Genomic DNA, 17,126 nt, shown 5'->3' with positions numbered 1-17,126 from the left:
CCTCCATGTAAAAACGCAAGACCACTGCTCACCCTATTAGGAGCAAACACTCACCCTGTCTTTACATTTTTTAATCCAGATGATGAAAACACCCCCAGAAACTCCACCAGACTGGCTGACTTGGCAGGCATTTTGTATTTACTTGGATTTAGCATGAATGGGATTTGGTTCTCTGATTTTCCTGCCTCCATCACTTGGAACAAGTTATTTATTATCCAAACAAGCTTGTATTAGTAGATCAGACAGGCACATGGCATGTCTCTCTCAAGTGCGTTTGCTCAGTTAGATTTATGCTAGCCCAAATCATTTTATATTACTTTTCATTGTTGAAAATTTACTGTATCCATCCCTGGTTTGGCATAAAGTATTTGTAGTGCGCTAAAGGTTCCTATGGCTGAACACTTTATCTCTGTAACACTTCATGCAAAGGAAATTAAAAAATATATAGTGAAAGCATTTCCCAGATATGTTTCCAATCAGCTGTGTGCTTGAGTCATTTGATGTGTAGGCACCAGAGAGCAAGGAATTACTAAGTGTTCTCAGTCATTCACAGTGCCTTGGAAATCCAGATCAGGATTCCGAGTTTATGAAAACATCTGTTGGAAATTCCACAAGCCCTTTATTATTCTGTTACTATGAATTAAGAACATTTTGCAGTGGTGCTATCTGAAAGGACTCTTGAAAGGAGGTGAGTCCTTTCTGTCTTGAACCAGATCAATTGGTGTAGTTGGGCAGTTTCAGAGTTTACCTCTGCAACAGAGGGGCAACCCTTTTATTTTGTAACAGCCATCTCTTGTTCCTTGTTTTCCCTTCAATTATCTCGGTAACTCTGCCTGTCTGGTGGACTTCTAAGGCAATGGTGACAACAGGTGTATCCAGATGCATCCCACCAGAAAGTATAGCACAAGGGATGCTAACCCCTGAATCCAGACTGAATGAATTATGTGCTTTAGTTACCCCTTTGGCTTTTTCTCCAGGGCCTTAAGCCAAACTGTTCCCGTTTGAGGATCTGTGACCTCTAACTTCTGTTTTGCCAGTGAATTAGTATGAATTTAGCTTGCCTATTGTCTCAACTTGTAACAACCCATGTACAGTTATTACCTAAGAGTAAAACAAAGGTGAACTAGAAAGGCATAGCTCGTTGCTTGAGATGGGAAGTAAGCCTTGGCAGGTTTGAGCTAGTGGAAGTCATAGCTATTAGAACTTTGTAATTAATCTCTATATTCTAATTAGCACTCTTACTTCCTGCCCTGTTTTATACTTCTCTCTTGACATTCAGCAACTTTGAATTCTTATAATCTCACATTAACTCCTCTTTCATTGCATTGTTTTTAGATATGGTATTCTCATATTTTATTAAACATAAATAAAAGGATAGTCTTGTCAAGAATACGGTTTTCTATCTGAAAATATAATCTGCAAGGTTAATGCGATTGTGCTGCCTAGCAGATACACGTATTGTGGGAAAGAAAATATCGACAGAGGGTTAGCCTTGACCTACATGACATATTTAACTTCTGCTTGAAAGACAGAGGAGCCACAGTCATTCACCGCTTTTTCGCTTCCTGTCTAGGTTGTACCCTTGAAGGAAGAACCTACAACAGCTCCTTCAAATGGCAAAGTCCGGCTGAGCCGTGTGTCCTTCGACAGTGCCAGGTAAAATCAGACTATTTTATTCTTCATTGGCTGCTACTTTCAAACAATACAGAGGGAATCTCCTAAGAGACTGAAGAAGCAGGGGGGGGGAAAGGGGGGAACACACCTCTATCCTTGTATGTGTCTGTTGTGACATTAGCCAGAAGGAGAGAGGTGCAGGGTAGGTAGTGAACAGCATGTGAGAAACATTCAATGGAAGTGTCCACCATGGTTACAGCGGAAACTGGAAAGTGCCAGGAAGGTGTCTATGTCCTCAGGGAGCTCACATCTTCCTGTGAAATCATCTTGGAGCAAAACAGCAATTCTTGTTAGCACGTAACTTTCCTAATACTGTGATTCTTTAATATAGTTCCTCATGTTGTGGTGACCCCCAGCCATAAAATTATTTTCATAGCTGTAATTTTTGCAACTGTTATGAATCCTATCGTAAGCATCTGTGTTTTCTGATGATCTTTGGCAACCCCTGTGAAACAGTCGTTTGGGATTGTGACCCACAGGTTGAGAATCACTGTAGTATTAGCAGAAAAGAGCTAGTTTTAGATGAGATACATTGTCCTTCTTTGATTCAAAGAGATTTTGAGCGAGAACCAAGCTGTAAACTCTATTCAGATTCAGTAATCAATGTCCCGTAGCCATATGATTTCAACTTGACCAGCTTAAGAACCACAGCCACTATGGAGCCTGCTGTTGTTGACTGTTGTTTAATTCTTAAAGGAGCAGTTGCTCCACGTGGCTCTAATCCCATGGCATTAAACCCCCTTCAGACGGACCAAAGAGAAATTGAACAGCCTACATTCTTTCCTTGTTGTATAGAAATACCGATTCAAGACATAACAGCCCGCGGCTGGCGAAGTAGCTCAGAGCTAAATGGGTTTGTGCTCACACAAGTCTTGTGTCCTGAGTTCAATCCTCAGAACCTACAGTAAGGCAGAAGAAGAGAACAGACTCCAGATTGTCCTCCATCCTCCACATTTATACATAGCGCTCATGTCCCCACACATGTTATGTCATGCACACATATGAACTGTGAGTTAAAAATATGGATGGAAATATGGTTAAAAATGGTGGAATATCCTCGAAATCTCTTGAGTTCTTCCTCACTTCTCCTGAATAAATTTATATTTTTTCTGCTCAAAAAAATGTGCTGTTTATCTAATTTTAAATAACTTCAAAATTTTATTTGTATGGAAAAGGTGCTGTTACGTTATTTTATTCTAAACCCCATCTCACCCTCTTGGTATATATATTTGTAGTCAAAGGAAACTGACAGGTGAGTATAATACTGGATGTTTGTCTCAGATCTTATCTCGGAGATGTTGACATTTTGCGTCTGAACTCTACATTTTATGAAGTCATGCAAGGTTTTATTATACTGTAGGTGTTATTATATATTTATATGTACACACAGTTATTTATTTCATTTTTTCTTCTTTGTGTAGTAAGCTATTTGTGAAATAAGCAGTAGGTAAAAAAAGATGTAGATTGAATCAACCAGTGCTGAGTTTACTTTTGATGGTCAGCTTACTCAGACTCAAGGTACAGACAGGAGCAATGAGCTTTAATAACAAGATCAAAATCCACATTCCTGCCAAAATTTTCAGCTCCATCCTGCTCCTTGGTCAGTAACATTTCCAGTCCTTGCAGGTGGTATTCTGGAAGTCTCAGCTACAATGTATGTGAACCAGGCCAATAATGCACGCTGAGGAGTCCTGAGTAACACTGTGCACAGCAGTCCTGAGTCTTATAGAGCCAATGTTGCTGCCCTGAATGAAGATACATTTATAGTAAGCAGAAGCCTCTATACGGAGGCATTTCCTATCATGAAGAGTGCACTCTACTGTCTATCAGTGGAACCCAGGGAGGATGGATGAGTACATCATTATCAGAAGTGAGGAGATGCTCCAGTGAGGAATGCTGCAGAGGATTAGAAAGGGCTTGTTCCCCGCCAAAGACGAACCTTGCCATTCATGCCTTCACTTCACTTACAGCCCATGATGTCCTTTCATTCAACAAGTGGGAAAGCAAACCTCTGGGGTGCACTCCCAGGAGTTCTCCTCCTCCTGCTTCCTATTTCTTTTCTCAGGGAAGGAGTTCTAGAAAGATGCAGGCAAGGGCCTTTCCTGTTTTGTAGACACTTCATGTTTCTATGGAGTAAGCACAGTGATAGTCTCTTTCAGTGACAGAGGAGCCAGTGCACTCTCGGGAATGGAGCTATTAGGGGGGGCGGTAAGCAGAGAGAGACTCATTAACATGCTTCTAGCAGACACTGGCATGCAGTAGGTACAGCCAGGGGCCAGATGGGTGACAACAAGTCTGATAATCTGGTCTGTTTCCACTTGCGTCGAATTCTACGTATTTTTTAATAGTCTGTGCCAAGGGAGCTCTAATGACGAAAATTCTACATTTTTACCCACTTCTGATTTCTTAACTAGGAGAGAAAAATCTGGAGATCACAATGAGAAATTCCTGCTGAGAATTACCCTGAGGCCTCCGTTTGGGTGGCTGATACTGAAGGAGAATTGAGCCTGCTTCACACAATTGCTTCAGCTATAGAACTAGAGAATATGGGTTTTAAATGTGTATTGCTGATATTTGAGGATCCCTTCCCCCAAATGTGATAAATGCTGTAAAATTCTAGGAGTGGTACCCTCAAGTCAGGCATGATATGAAAACATTTAGAATACAATATCCCCTGTGTATATGTGGCAGACACATGGAAGAAAATAGCTTTGTTATGAGATCATAATACCTATGTTCAGCCTATGCGACTCTCGATCCAAACCCAAGTCAAATTGATGGGAATATGAATTCATTTAGAAAAAGTGGGTGGGCAACATAGAGGAGACTCAACAAAGACTGACCTTGAAATTCAATTTTTTTTTAAAAGAAAAACCAAAAAAAAACCCCTGTAACTCTTGAAACTTGTCATAGTGGTGCCACCTGTGACTCTAGCACTCAGGAGGTAGAGTCAGGAGGGCCAGAAGTTCAAGGTCAGCCTCTGTCAGTTCAAGACTGGCTTGGGATACCTGAGATCCCATTTCCAAAAAAAAAAAAAAAAAAAAACAAACAAAAAAAAAAAACCAAACAAACAAACAAAAAAAAAACAAAACAAAAAAACAAAAAAACAAATGATGAAAACCCCAAATCTTCACTTGTCATTTAGATAATCAAGATCAGTTTGCTATCGACTCTCCTGATTTCATCATTTGAACCTACCTAATCTGTTTTGACACACAAAAAGATGAACTTAGAAATAATTTCCCCTAATCTTTTCATTTACTGATGGAGGAAGCTGAGTCCCAGAGTCTACTTGAGTCCAAGTGGCACTTGGAAGACTGTAGAACTGGCAACTGTTTTCCTAGAAGGTGGGAAGGATTTTTTTTTTTTTTTTTGAATACAAGTGTAGGTGTTCCGATCCTCCTCTGTGTCTGTAGTTGATAGCTAAGAGGGTAGCGACAGTGTACGAAAACACAGTTATTAAGGACAACTTGAAACAGTTACGAACACCCAGCCAGGACTGTGACATTCTCACAGTCAGCGAGTCTGTTTAATAAACAGACTTAAATTTAAAAACACAGGACCAAAGTCAGCTGCATGATGGGACAAATAACAGGTGAAAGAACATGTATATCGAGGGCTTGAGCATCCCCTCTGGTGAGCTGGATCTTTTCTCATTTGCATCTTCATTTCCAGGCCCAACAGCCAACCTTGCATTTTGGGGGTTTGGATTTGTCCCATTTCCTGACCGTTTCCCTAAAGAAGTAACTCAAGTGGTAATTCTGAGCTGACTTACTTGTGACATTCTGTTTTCCAGGAAGGCGTGGTCACAGAGTCTGAGGTGCGCTGTGTTGTTCACTGTAAAAATCCCACAGAGCATCCCGGAGCCTGCTGCCCTACCTGTCCAGGTAAAGCTCAAGAAAGGGAAGCTGATTAGCTTCCTGGAGTAGCACAGTGCTGTTGGTGCTGCATTTTATCAAGAATACATCATTTCCCTCCCCTATCCAGACTGAACTTTACATCTGCACACGTAATTAGCTTGGAGAGGAAGCTCCTTTGAGTAGCAATAGCTGTTGGGCTCTTGTGTGCCCAGCATGAAAGGAACTATGTGCTGTAGGTCTTGGCTTGTGGAATCCCCAAGCTCAGAGGCCTGCTTTCCACTTTAGGCCACAGGTAATGCTTATTTTGGAAGGAAGGACTATGGCTTTCCTTGTGATCAGCATTTTTTTTTTAAACTTCTTTCTATTGCAATACCTCCTTAGCCAGAGTGTGTCTCGATGATGAGGTGGACAGATGTTTTTTGAAAGTGGAGAGCTGTGTCCCACATGACTTTAGCTTGGAGTTTTGTTGGTTTCAGTTTTCAGTGTGGTTTAACAAGTTGGGCCTGCTGTCCTTCTGCTGAGCAGATAGCAGAGGAAGCCTTTTCTAGTGGTGGGAAGGTTCATGTGTCTTCTCTTGCTCTCTCAGGAGATCCTGGGGATTTTGAGGTGAGAGATGTTTTTCCTGATCTTTTAAGCCTACGGCTGATAGTCTCAGACAGGTGTTTCGTGTTTTCTCTGAGCCTTTTCCTCACTGGTAATGTGACTCACGACTACTGTTCTTTCCTTTGTGAGGTAGCATGTAAAGGACTGGCTACTCTTCTTATGAGGTAGCAGAAGCCCCTTGTGGGAAGTTCTGTAGAGATGGACCTTCTTCCACATGTCAGTCCCAGTGAAACCAACAGTTTCCCCTGCTTCTGGTTTTCTTTGTGTCCTGAGAGGTCTTTATTCAGCTTTCTTTTACTCCAAAGTTTCTGTAAAACTGGGCTTTTCTGCAGTCTGCCTGGGTGAAACAAACTGGTTAGAAGTGAATCAGTTCTATAAGCTAACTGCTTTGAGTTGATCAGCAGTTTGTTTGACTACTTTGCCTTCTCAGTGTGCTAGATGGTTTGGCCATGCTAACATGTCCTTAGACACCCACAGGAGCTAATTTATTAAATCAAATTGTCAGTTCTTCAGACTGGACCTGAAAAAACTAAATGTTAATGTCTAGGCTGCACCCTGGCAAATTTTATTTGAGTCTTCAAGGTAGTGGTGGGAGTAGGCTAATGGTTAGGCCCAAGTAATTTCTACATGTAGTTGAGTTCGAGTTTGCTAACATGATATATCTATATATCTATATATACATATATATATATATATATATATATATATATTTACTGTGTAGATTTAAATCTTACAATAACTTCTAAAGTATTATTCAGTTCTTTTTAGTAGACAGTTGATTTATCAATGGAGAATCAATTTGGGGTCCCCCTCAGCCACAGGAGTCCTCAAGGAGCAATGTGATGTGAGGGTAAATATAAAGCAATCCTTGAAACTCAACACCTTTCACTGTATCTGACACCCTGTCACTTGGGAGATAGTTCTGTGTTAGGCTGCCTTTGAAACATAGGCATGTGGTCAGTGGGGCTTGCGTCTGTCATGAGGCTTTTCTGGTTGAGTTGCCAGGAAGGAGAGAACTAAACTCCATCCTTGTACACATTACAGGGTTAAATACGTACAACCATCCAAGGATGCACAAAGTGTTGTCTACAGGACAACAAGAAATCAGACCCAGTGACTGTGTCTTTCCAAGGCCCACAGTAACCAAGCACCATAGATGGAGGTGGAATAAGATTTCTTTTCATTCTTAGCCATTAGGTCACACTACCTACTCGATCAATACCAGGAGAAGTGTTATATTTAGGTTCTGGAAGGCAAATATTTAAATATGAGCGTGCCAGTGCCACACACTAGCCCTAACTGGACAGGTTCTAGGATTGACTCTCAGCTCTGCTTCCTCCCCTGGATTCCAACAGCCATGTTGGGATGCAAATTGGAAGATTTAGATGAATCCTTCTTCAGAATGTCTCATCTTTTGTTTTGGAGTGAAGCATCAGCCAGTTCTAGATAGGGATAGTCAGGGAAAGCCTTAGGGTATTTACCCTGGTAATTCAGAAGGACTGGCATCTGTCATTGATCACCCTGGCATTCTGCATAATGACAAACATGTGAGCAGTCTCCTCCTGAAATGAATTTCTGGGCATTCTTGGGCATTCTCCTTCACTGTAGTCTGCGCATTGCTCAAGGATGGTGGGCGTGAGAGAAGTTGAATTTTCATTTTAAGTTCTGTTGTTTAAGTTGTCAAATATAGATTGTTGTGGCAAGCCATATGACAGTCAGAGGTGTAAACATGGGAAAAGATTGAAGACACTTTGTTGGAAATGCCCTGTGGAAATAGACTATTAAGTATCTGTCATTATGAACAGTGCTGAGACACAGAAACTGGGAAGATCATGCTACCAAGATTTTCAACATCATCTGAACAGCAAGGAGACAGCTGACTGCTAGTTATGCATATAGCTATAAAAAGATCTTGTCCCTGGGTTATCATTTGAATTTTTTTACTTGGCTATCATATTTTGGATTCAGCACTTGTTGTCATGTATTTCCATTGAGCAAAGAGTCACAGTTAACTTGAAGATTGATAGGACTAGGAGCCAATCAGTGAGGGCCAGGCACATTCTTCTTTCTTGGGAACTGGTTACTTTAAGCATCTTGTGATTTCTTCTGGCATTGTCTTGAACTCCTTTGTCCTTCACAAAGGGGTATATTTCCAATGTTGTCTACTATGTAAGGTGTGATGTCAGCTATCCTGGCTTTGTGGGGACAGTCTTGAAGGAAGTGGTTTTGCCAGCCTGTCTCAGGTCATTTAGAATAAGAATCTCCCTGAAACTTTTTGAATAGGAAACACTTCCTGGAGGTGAGGGTTTTTATGAGATAAGCCTGCAGGGGCTACAGCCCATTGACACACACACACACACACACACACACACACACACACACACACACACACACACACAGAGAGAGAGAGAGAGAGAGGAACAGGAAACCACAGAGCACATCCTGTCTTATCCCTACCCATTATTGCCTTTGTGCATGTATAGGGCATCAGGTATAGGGCATCAGGTGAGTCAGAACTGAGTTCATGTTTCAACACAGGCACCTGCTGTGTTTTTATCATCCATGGGACAAGGGACAGAGCTCCCTTTTCTCCTGGACCAGAAGGTGATGTAGGAACCAAGGGCATGCTGGGCCAGGAACAGACTGTTATTCCTGGTACTCAAGTGGCCGCCCACAGAGGCATCTGCTCTTTCTCATCTCAACCTTCTCTCCCTTGACCTTGCTATGGTCTCCGTTGACCTCTTCTGACTTCTCTGGAGTTGGTCCCCCTGGCTGTGGTTAGCACGATCCAACTGCAGCTCCAAATCACTCTGCGTGACTCACCATCGCACATCTGTGGTCCACGGGCTGACCCACATTCCACAGTCACTTGTTTTCTATCATCTTCCGGGTTTTCTGGAGCTGAGCCAACATGCCAATCATCTGGACTGTATCATTTTCCCTATTTAATTCTGAATAATATTGTAATCAAAGAGGATTTATACTGGGGAGAGGTAGAGGGTATAGGTGGAAGATGGTAATCAGAGGGCGGAAGGACCTTGCCAGACTGAACCAAGTCTATTGTCCTAATTTCAAACTCTGTTTTCCAGGCTGTGTGTTTGAAGGTGTGCAGTACCGGGAAGGTGAAGAATTTCAGCCAGAAAGAAATAAATGTATCAAGTGCTCCTGTGTTGTAAGTACTGGTAGGACATTCCTAGGCAATCCTTAGGGTTAGCTGCTGCTAGCATTCACTGAGAGGAACCTCATCTTTTCCACTCTCTCCTCATTAGGCTTTTAAGATATGCAGAGCCAAGAGAAAACCCACTTCATGTGAGGCAAGCTTACCAGCTTTGGAGATGTTGACTTCCTGGGTTGGGGTTTTGTGCTATGTACTGGTTGGCAGGCATTCCTTCCAGTGCTCAGTAGCACCCTGGTCTTGACTATAGGTCTACAACTGTATAACCATCATCTATAGACCTTGTCCTGTGTCCTCTGGAGACAAACTGGCTTTTCATTAAGACCCGCTGTCCCCTCAAGTGGAAGAGCTCTTCTTGCACCCCCATTTGGGGGAAGACCCTCAGCTCTTCTGCTTTATGGAGCAGAGGGACTTTGTGTTGGGATAGCTTTCAATTCTGTGCAGCCCAGGGAGAGCGGAAGATGCAAACAGTTATTCTTAATGCGTTCTGTGGGGTGAGGTGAGGGATGGTCACCTATGGTTGTATGGACTTGGCAGGTGGAAATTGCCTATAAATACCAGATTCAGGCAGAGTAGAGATTTGTGAGACACCCATAGACGCATCTTTGCAGCATGCTTAAGAATGAGAAAAGAGCTTGAATTTCCATATGATTTTACAGAGAGTTTTAAAATGAATGTATTTTAAACCAGAAGTAAAATCAGTAGTTATTGTGGTCACAGGGAGGCTGGTGTTGTCTACAGTTGACGTTAGTATAGCACATGCTGAGAAGTAAAGAGTACACACTTTTCAGGTCACTTGTGGTGCAGACACATCTTAGGATAATTAAAAGGGAGTGCAGAAGGGACCCTAGCATCATAAGTTTAACGAGCATGAACATGTGAGGCCCTGGGACTCATAGCTCTTCCTGAGTCTTTCCTAGTAGTTTCCTCCTGTGGCACATACTCATTCAGCCTCAGGTCCAGATGAAAGTAAACATGACCAGGCTTATGTGATACTGTTTGTATGAAGGAGGAAGAAAGGAAGAGAAAGAGGAAGCCAGGGAAGAAGAGGGATACATATGAACATATCTAGATATAAAACAACACAGGACATATGCAATATATTGCAAACACACTAGTTAAAACAAGCATAAGGTGGTACATTTCCACAAAGCTTCTGTTTTCTGTCTTATTATTGGTAATTAATTTTGTCTTATTTTTTTTATGTTAGTGATTTCTATTTTTTTGTTAAAAATTAGCCATTTCTAGTTTCTTTACTTCCATGTTGGAAAATGTAATATTTTTTTTTCAGTGACAACCTTTTGGAAGTAGTTTAAGAAAAAAACAAGGCAGATTTCAATAGGAAATTGTAAATGTGTGCATTAACAAATTGTCTGCAAAAGGTATGCCAAAGCCAGACAGCCAGCCCTCCATGGAGAAGAAACTTGGCAGGTGGCAAGAAGGATGACAGATCCCTGTCATTTTACCAGTGATGTCAGAAATTTCCAGAACTGGGGCTAGAAATGAGTTTATGTGTGTAGGGGTTACAGACTGAGGCATGTAGATTTTTGTGTGCTTTTAAATTCAGTGTGTGTGGAATGAAATATACTCCAGGCCAAGTTTAGGCCCCTGAATGTCCTGCTTCAATTTACAGTTCAGAAAATTAAAAATCTAAAGATGTTTGCCCAAGCTTTCTTGCTTGCCTAGATGCTTCTTTGCAGATCTGTATACCTTTTTGACGTTAGCCTACTTTCCTGTGCATTCATAGTCCTAGGCTTTTTTGTTGTTGTTAGTTCTAGTTCTCCTCTTTGCTGCCCTGCCTTCATCACATACAGGGTAACTACTGGCTTTGCTTATGTTCCTATTGCCGGTGTTCAGATTATTAGAATAAGTGGGAGAGAGGATGGACTCATGCTTGAGGACAGCGTGTATGGTGGTCTAGGATATGGGGGATGCTCAGAGCACATTCTCTTTGTCAGGAACATGAAAGTTTAAAGTCTGAACTTTAGTTCTGATAGTTCATTGTTAAAATGGGTTGGCTTTAAAATACTCTCCCACTTTTGCTATCTTTTGATATAGTTTACTGAAAAAAAAAAAAGACAAAGTGATATCTGGGCAGCTAATAGCCCTGACTTGAGTGTGGTGGCCATGGGATGTTTGCTTGTGAGTGTAACGTTCTAAACCTGTGGTCTGACTCTGTGGCTTACCAAGTTTGTCCGGCAGCTGGTTTGGGGGATTTTGATGTGTCAAGACATACAAATCTGTGAGGTGGCCTCTTACTGAATGAGAGTAGAAAGGGAAGGTTTTAACCAGACCAGTGGAGGACTGAGCACTTGACTGAAGAGGTTCTAGAGATAGGGTGCATGGGGTAGGAGGTGGAAGCTGGGGACGAAGTGGGTGCATGGAGGGGCATTCAGAGCCTTAGTCTGTGGGCTTCCCCTACAGAGGAGGATCATGCATTTTAACAAAAAGGAAGGTGCTAATGGTACATAGAGATTCATGCAAGCATGTATATACTATTATTTTTCTCTCAGGATCTCTTAGAGATTGATTCAGATCTCTTATAAATACCCAAATCAGATGTTTAAGCTCTTTATGTCAATTTATGAAATTGTATGGCAATCAAAAATAACATGCATATCCCTGAGATCATCATTAGATTACTTAGAAGACCTAAAACAATATAAATGATATGTAAATTTTATTATATCATAGTCTAACAATTTAAGTATTAAACTCTTTTATTTGGAGAATGATGACAAAAACATCCGATATGGTCAGTATAGACAGTTACCCAAACATTCTTGGATCTGTGGGTGGTTGGATCCACAGTTGTGTCACCCATGGATGTAGAGGGACAACTGTGTTCATGTAAGTACGTATTTGTGTGAACATAGTCTATATCTATCAGTCTGCTTATTTATATATACATATAGACATGAATACAAATAGCTATGCAAGTGTATACCAGTATGACTACAAATAATAATATGCAAATGCATTTACATATCTGTATTTGGATTTCCCTAGAAACAGATCCAGAGACAAACAACTTAATGCAGGTAGTTTATGAGTTTATGTGGGAGATGGGGTAAGAAGGGGTGATATCCAGTTGAGGGTACACTGCCAAGTGCCAGGAACTACCTGGACAATGCCCCACCCCCTGATTATGTGTTTAAAATTGATCTTCACTGTGGTAGTGTTAAGAAGTGAGTACTTGAGGAATTCGTTAGGTGACGAGGGATCTGCTATTATGGGTGGATTTCTAAGTGGTCAGAAGGGAGGACTCTGACTTCTCTTAACAACTTCCCACTCGGATGCTATGTGAGCCCACAATATTCTTCTCTGGGGGAATGTATTTGTAGGCACTATCTTGGGAGCAGAGAATATTTCAAACCGGGCAAATTGAATGCTTTATTCTGAAAGTCCCCAACTTTCCATTCAACAGAACTAAGTTTCTGGTCTTCGTAAATTACCCAACCTGTGTAATTTTGTTACAGGAACACAAATGAACCAGGACCTCAGTGAACTGCCACTGTATGTAGATCTTAGTTTTGCCTAGGAACCTTTTGAAGCCTGTATAAATTTCATGCCTCAGAATTTTCCTCCTTGAGGGCTGTGGGATGAGATGTGCTTGTATGAGCTCCCATCCATCTTTGACTGAGAACTGTCTCTGGGAGGTATCGATTGGCAGGTAATTCCAGCTGCCATTCACATGGCCAAGTGGCCTTCAGCCAAAGAGGGAGAAACACAGATGCTGGTGTTAGGTGACTGATTTTGAACTCAGGTGACAAGTTTGAGCAGATTAGGATAGTAAGGCATCCAGAGTTACCATCAACAGATATGTATGCTTATGTGTGATCCTTATGCTCATCAACATGCACGTGATAGCATGCTTATGTCTGTGCATATGTGTGTGTGTATACATATGGGTCTACATATCCCTATACATACACGTTTACAACACCCATCACCCACCTTCATTCTCTTTCATGTCTCTAGTTCCTTGCCCATGCTTCTTCTTGTTCCTTTGGAGGATGTTTGAGCTTTCCAAGTTGGTCAGAACTGCATTAGTCCACTTTTCTGTGCACCCGGTGTTCCCCTCCCCCCACAAAGTGACAACGTTTCCCCATTTATATTTCTGAGATGCTATGGCTCTAACTTAATTTGCTAGCAAATCTGTCTTCCTTCCATCCCTTTGCCCCACTCTATCTTTTTGCTTCTGTTTATCCCTGTCTCTGTGTCTCTGTCTCTCTCCCTCTCCTACACACACACACACAGAGTCCAGTGAGGGACTTGGCCTAGGGTATCCCAGCTGCTGTTTTATTTTCTTGCTTTCTGTGTTAGCTGTGGCAGAGGACAGGGCATCCTCTGTACGTTTATCTTCCTGTCCTCAGTGCTTACCACCATGTGCTCTGTGGTGTGTGCGTTCTCTTCACTTTCTGGTCTGTTTCAGGTAGTAGATGAAAAGAATAATGTTTTCTTCTTCCATCCTGTGATACGCCAGCTCTTTCAGACTAAGCAGCCAACCCTTGCCTGAGATATTTGCTGCAGTTCACTGTCCCATTACCCTTTGCTTACTGTTTGCTCTGGAGTTGGGTGAGTGGGTGTTATCCCTTCTATAGTCTCTGGCTGATGAATACTTGGAGAGCTCCTTCTCTCTAGTAAAACATTATCATTGCTGTGTGGCTTGCATGTGAAGTCCGGTCTCATTCTTTACACTCTCCATTTTTTTTTTTTTTCCAAATCTGTGTAGCTGTGTTTTTGTGATGTGGTGACAGAGGCAGACCACCAGAAAGGCGCTTCATCTGACTGAGATGGATGCCTTAGCTAATGAAACAAATGCTTTGCATATGACTTTATATCCTGGTTCAGTCAGGACAGTATGCATGGCATTCCAGACAGCTGAGAACATGCTAGCCTTTGATGGTATCTGGAGAGGACTCCACAACCCCTTACTCCTACCCACTCCAGAAGCCAAGCGGCCAGCATTTTTTAGGTGTGAATATCATCAGGACTCACTTAGGAAATTCAGAGCTTTATCATCACCCATTAAACTATATCAGCCCCATTTACACTCTATAAATAAGAGCCGAAAGGTTTGCATCCAGAGTCCCGATGCTAATCAGGGGGGTGATGATTTGCATCCCCTTAGCTGTTCCATACATTGGTCTGGGTCACATTAGAGCATATTTCTTATAAGATGTGTTTGATATAAGTACCGTGTTAGTTTTAAAACACAGCAGTGATTGTTTCCTGAGTTGGAAGCATGCTGAACACTTGTTAAAGCATAAACTTCCTTTGGTTTGAGCTTGAGATTCTACTAGTTGCCCGCCTATGTATGTATGTATGTATGTATGTATGTATGTATGTATCAATCAACCTACCAATGTATTATTCACTTATCATCCTTATCTACTAATCAATCAACTGTCATCTATGTACTTATGTGTCTACCTAGCAGCTGTATGTTTGTGTCTATCCATGCCTGTACGTATCTCTGTGTCTGGCTGTTTATCCTGCCTATTTAACACAAAATTGCTTAGTCAAATGTTCATGAAATGTGGCTGTTGGCACAGGCATTTCTCTAAAGCCTAGGTTCAAGAAAATTGTATGACTAAAGGTGAAGGTGCCAATGGGAAGTGTTTACGTTCTCTCTCTCTCTCTCTCTCTCTCTCTCTCTCTCTCTCTCTCTCTCTCTCTCATTCTTATTTTTTTTAAAAACAATTTGTTTTAGAAACTCTATAGGCTCAGGGTTCTTGGAAATTGCTGATAAGAGGAGGTAGGCACACAGTGCTGTAGGACACTCTTAGAAAAGTGGTAAGGCCTTGGTCTGTAAAAACCAGCCAAATTAACTGGCCAAGATCAATTGCTTTTTCTGACAAAGGCGTGCTAAGTTCAGAACATTTTTTACCAATAAACATGGTTGTTAATGGGCTGTCTGTGATGGAGGAGCTCTGCTTTACTGGCTCTAGCAGCCCCGAAGTCCATAAACACCTTTGCTCTCACTTACCCTTGACATATTGCAAAGTGTGTCTCCCAGGGAGAGTGAAATTCTGAGAATGAAGAAGATGGAGGTCCTGTGGCTTCCCTCCCCTAACCTGCATTTTTAAAGGATATCTTGCCCTTTCTCAATTCTTTCTCCTCTGGGTGTTTCTGACCTTTGGACTGGTCACCTCGACACTATGCTGCTTCTGCATGTTTGTCAGAAGGGTAGCCTCCCAGTCTTTTGCGGGGCCCATGAAAGCCAAATCCACAGTCTTGAAGAATCAGCAGAGGAGTTATTAGTCTACTGACGTTTGAGGAGCACCAGTCTCCCTTCCCTCTGCCTTTCCCTTTGTCCTTCCCTTTTCCACACCATCACCCCTTTCTTCAGTGGGCTCTCACTTATTTTGTGTTACAAACTGGAACAACTTATCTCAAAGGAAGTTTGTTTTGGTTCCTTATAAAAAACCCCATGCTTTATTCCCCAAACATCAAAATGCTTAGTTATTAGGTAACTTTGGTGATGTTTAAAATACATTTTTATTCTTTTTAATGGAAACTAATTGCACATATGAGGAATGCACAACGTGATCGCTCAGCCTATATTTATAGTATGTGGTGACTGGATCAAGGTTACTGGTATATTGATCACCTCAGGCATTAGTCACTTTTTGCGGGGGTTGAGAATATTCAACCCCTTTTGTACTTTCTTTGTAAGATATGCAATTATTTGATGATTTCCTTTAGTTCTATCCACCAGGGGAAAATGTTGATTTTTCAGTGCTTGGGGGCATACTGGATATTAATAATGACCACATTCAAGGGCAAATGATGCAGACTTTGCTTCCAGTGTTGTCTGCATTGCCTAGTCCCCCATCTGCCTAGACTCTTCTCTCCACCCAAATCCCCTGCTGTCTTCTTCATCAGTTCATCAGGAAAGAGTGACTGATGTGGGCTGCTGTGGAGAAGGGCAAGAAGGAAGGCAGATTACAGCCTGTCAGCTGCAACACTTACTAAAATGGCTTTGTCTGGTAAGGACATGACTTCCCAGGAGCTGTTTTACTTAAGAAGTGTCCCGTAGGCCCCCCTCCAAATGCCTGTGACTGATCCCTGGCAGCAGAAGTTGTGACAGGAAGTGGCCACCAGTGATGGGGCTTTAAAAGGGACACAGAAGCGGCCCCCTCAGATATGACCTGGGAGTGATGACATTGCTGCAGCTGGGATTGTACAACCATGACACTGGAAGCAGAGGAAGATATTATCATGTCTGTGGCCACATGATGCCACAGGAGTCACAGGTACACACTTTCAACCATGCTGTTCTTGGGACTTGAGACCTTCCAGGCCTGGACCCTCTCTCCTGTCCTTTGCCTTACTTGTGACAATGAGTACTGTTTTGGCGCATCGTAGTCACAGGCTCTCATTATGTCTTCCCTGTCCAGAGGGAGAAACTTGGCTACATTTGAGCAATAAATTGGAGAATTGAGCAATTATTGAGAGAATTAGATCAATGTGGGCAGTTCATCTGACTTATGTAGGCCAAAAAGCTCACAGCAATTTAAAAACTAGTCTAAAACATTGGTACAATATTTTGCAGTGTTTCATTTTCCTAATATGTCCACCATCACTCTGAGGATAAGAGTTATGGTCAACTAAGCAATAACAAGACAAATTTTTTTTTCATAGTTGGCAAACATCTAGCCTCCAAGAGGGGCCTCCAACATGCTTAGAAAATGACTGGTATTGTGCTTGTGTTAGGCTGCTCTATGAAGTTGTATGTGAATGACCTGTGTTACATTGAATGTAAGCAGGTAGGATGGTACCTGTTTGCTAAAGATTGTTCTAATAGT

General features: G+C 41.9%; 1 protein-coding gene across 1 annotated transcript in view; it reads left to right on the top strand.

Annotated features, from left to right (window-relative positions):
* The window catches only part of Bmper (BMP binding endothelial regulator), a 230,661-nt gene that overhangs the window by 48,565 nt on the left and 164,970 nt on the right, over window positions 1-17,126 (top strand). Inside the window, exons 4-6 of the mRNA XM_076938811.1 lie at window positions 1,574-1,656; window positions 5,471-5,561; window positions 9,227-9,309. Coding sequence (XP_076794926.1) covers window positions 1,574-1,656; window positions 5,471-5,561; window positions 9,227-9,309 — 257 coding nt within the window. The remainder of the gene's footprint in view (window positions 1-1,573; window positions 1,657-5,470; window positions 5,562-9,226; window positions 9,310-17,126) is intronic.

Source organism: Arvicanthis niloticus, chromosome 8, assembly GCF_011762505.2.
Source record: "Arvicanthis niloticus isolate mArvNil1 chromosome 8, mArvNil1.pat.X, whole genome shotgun sequence".
Lineage (NCBI taxonomy): Eukaryota > Metazoa > Chordata > Mammalia > Rodentia > Muridae > Arvicanthis > Arvicanthis niloticus.
The sequence above is the reverse complement of the archived record's forward strand: the minus strand, read 5'-3'. Positions and strand labels throughout refer to the sequence as shown.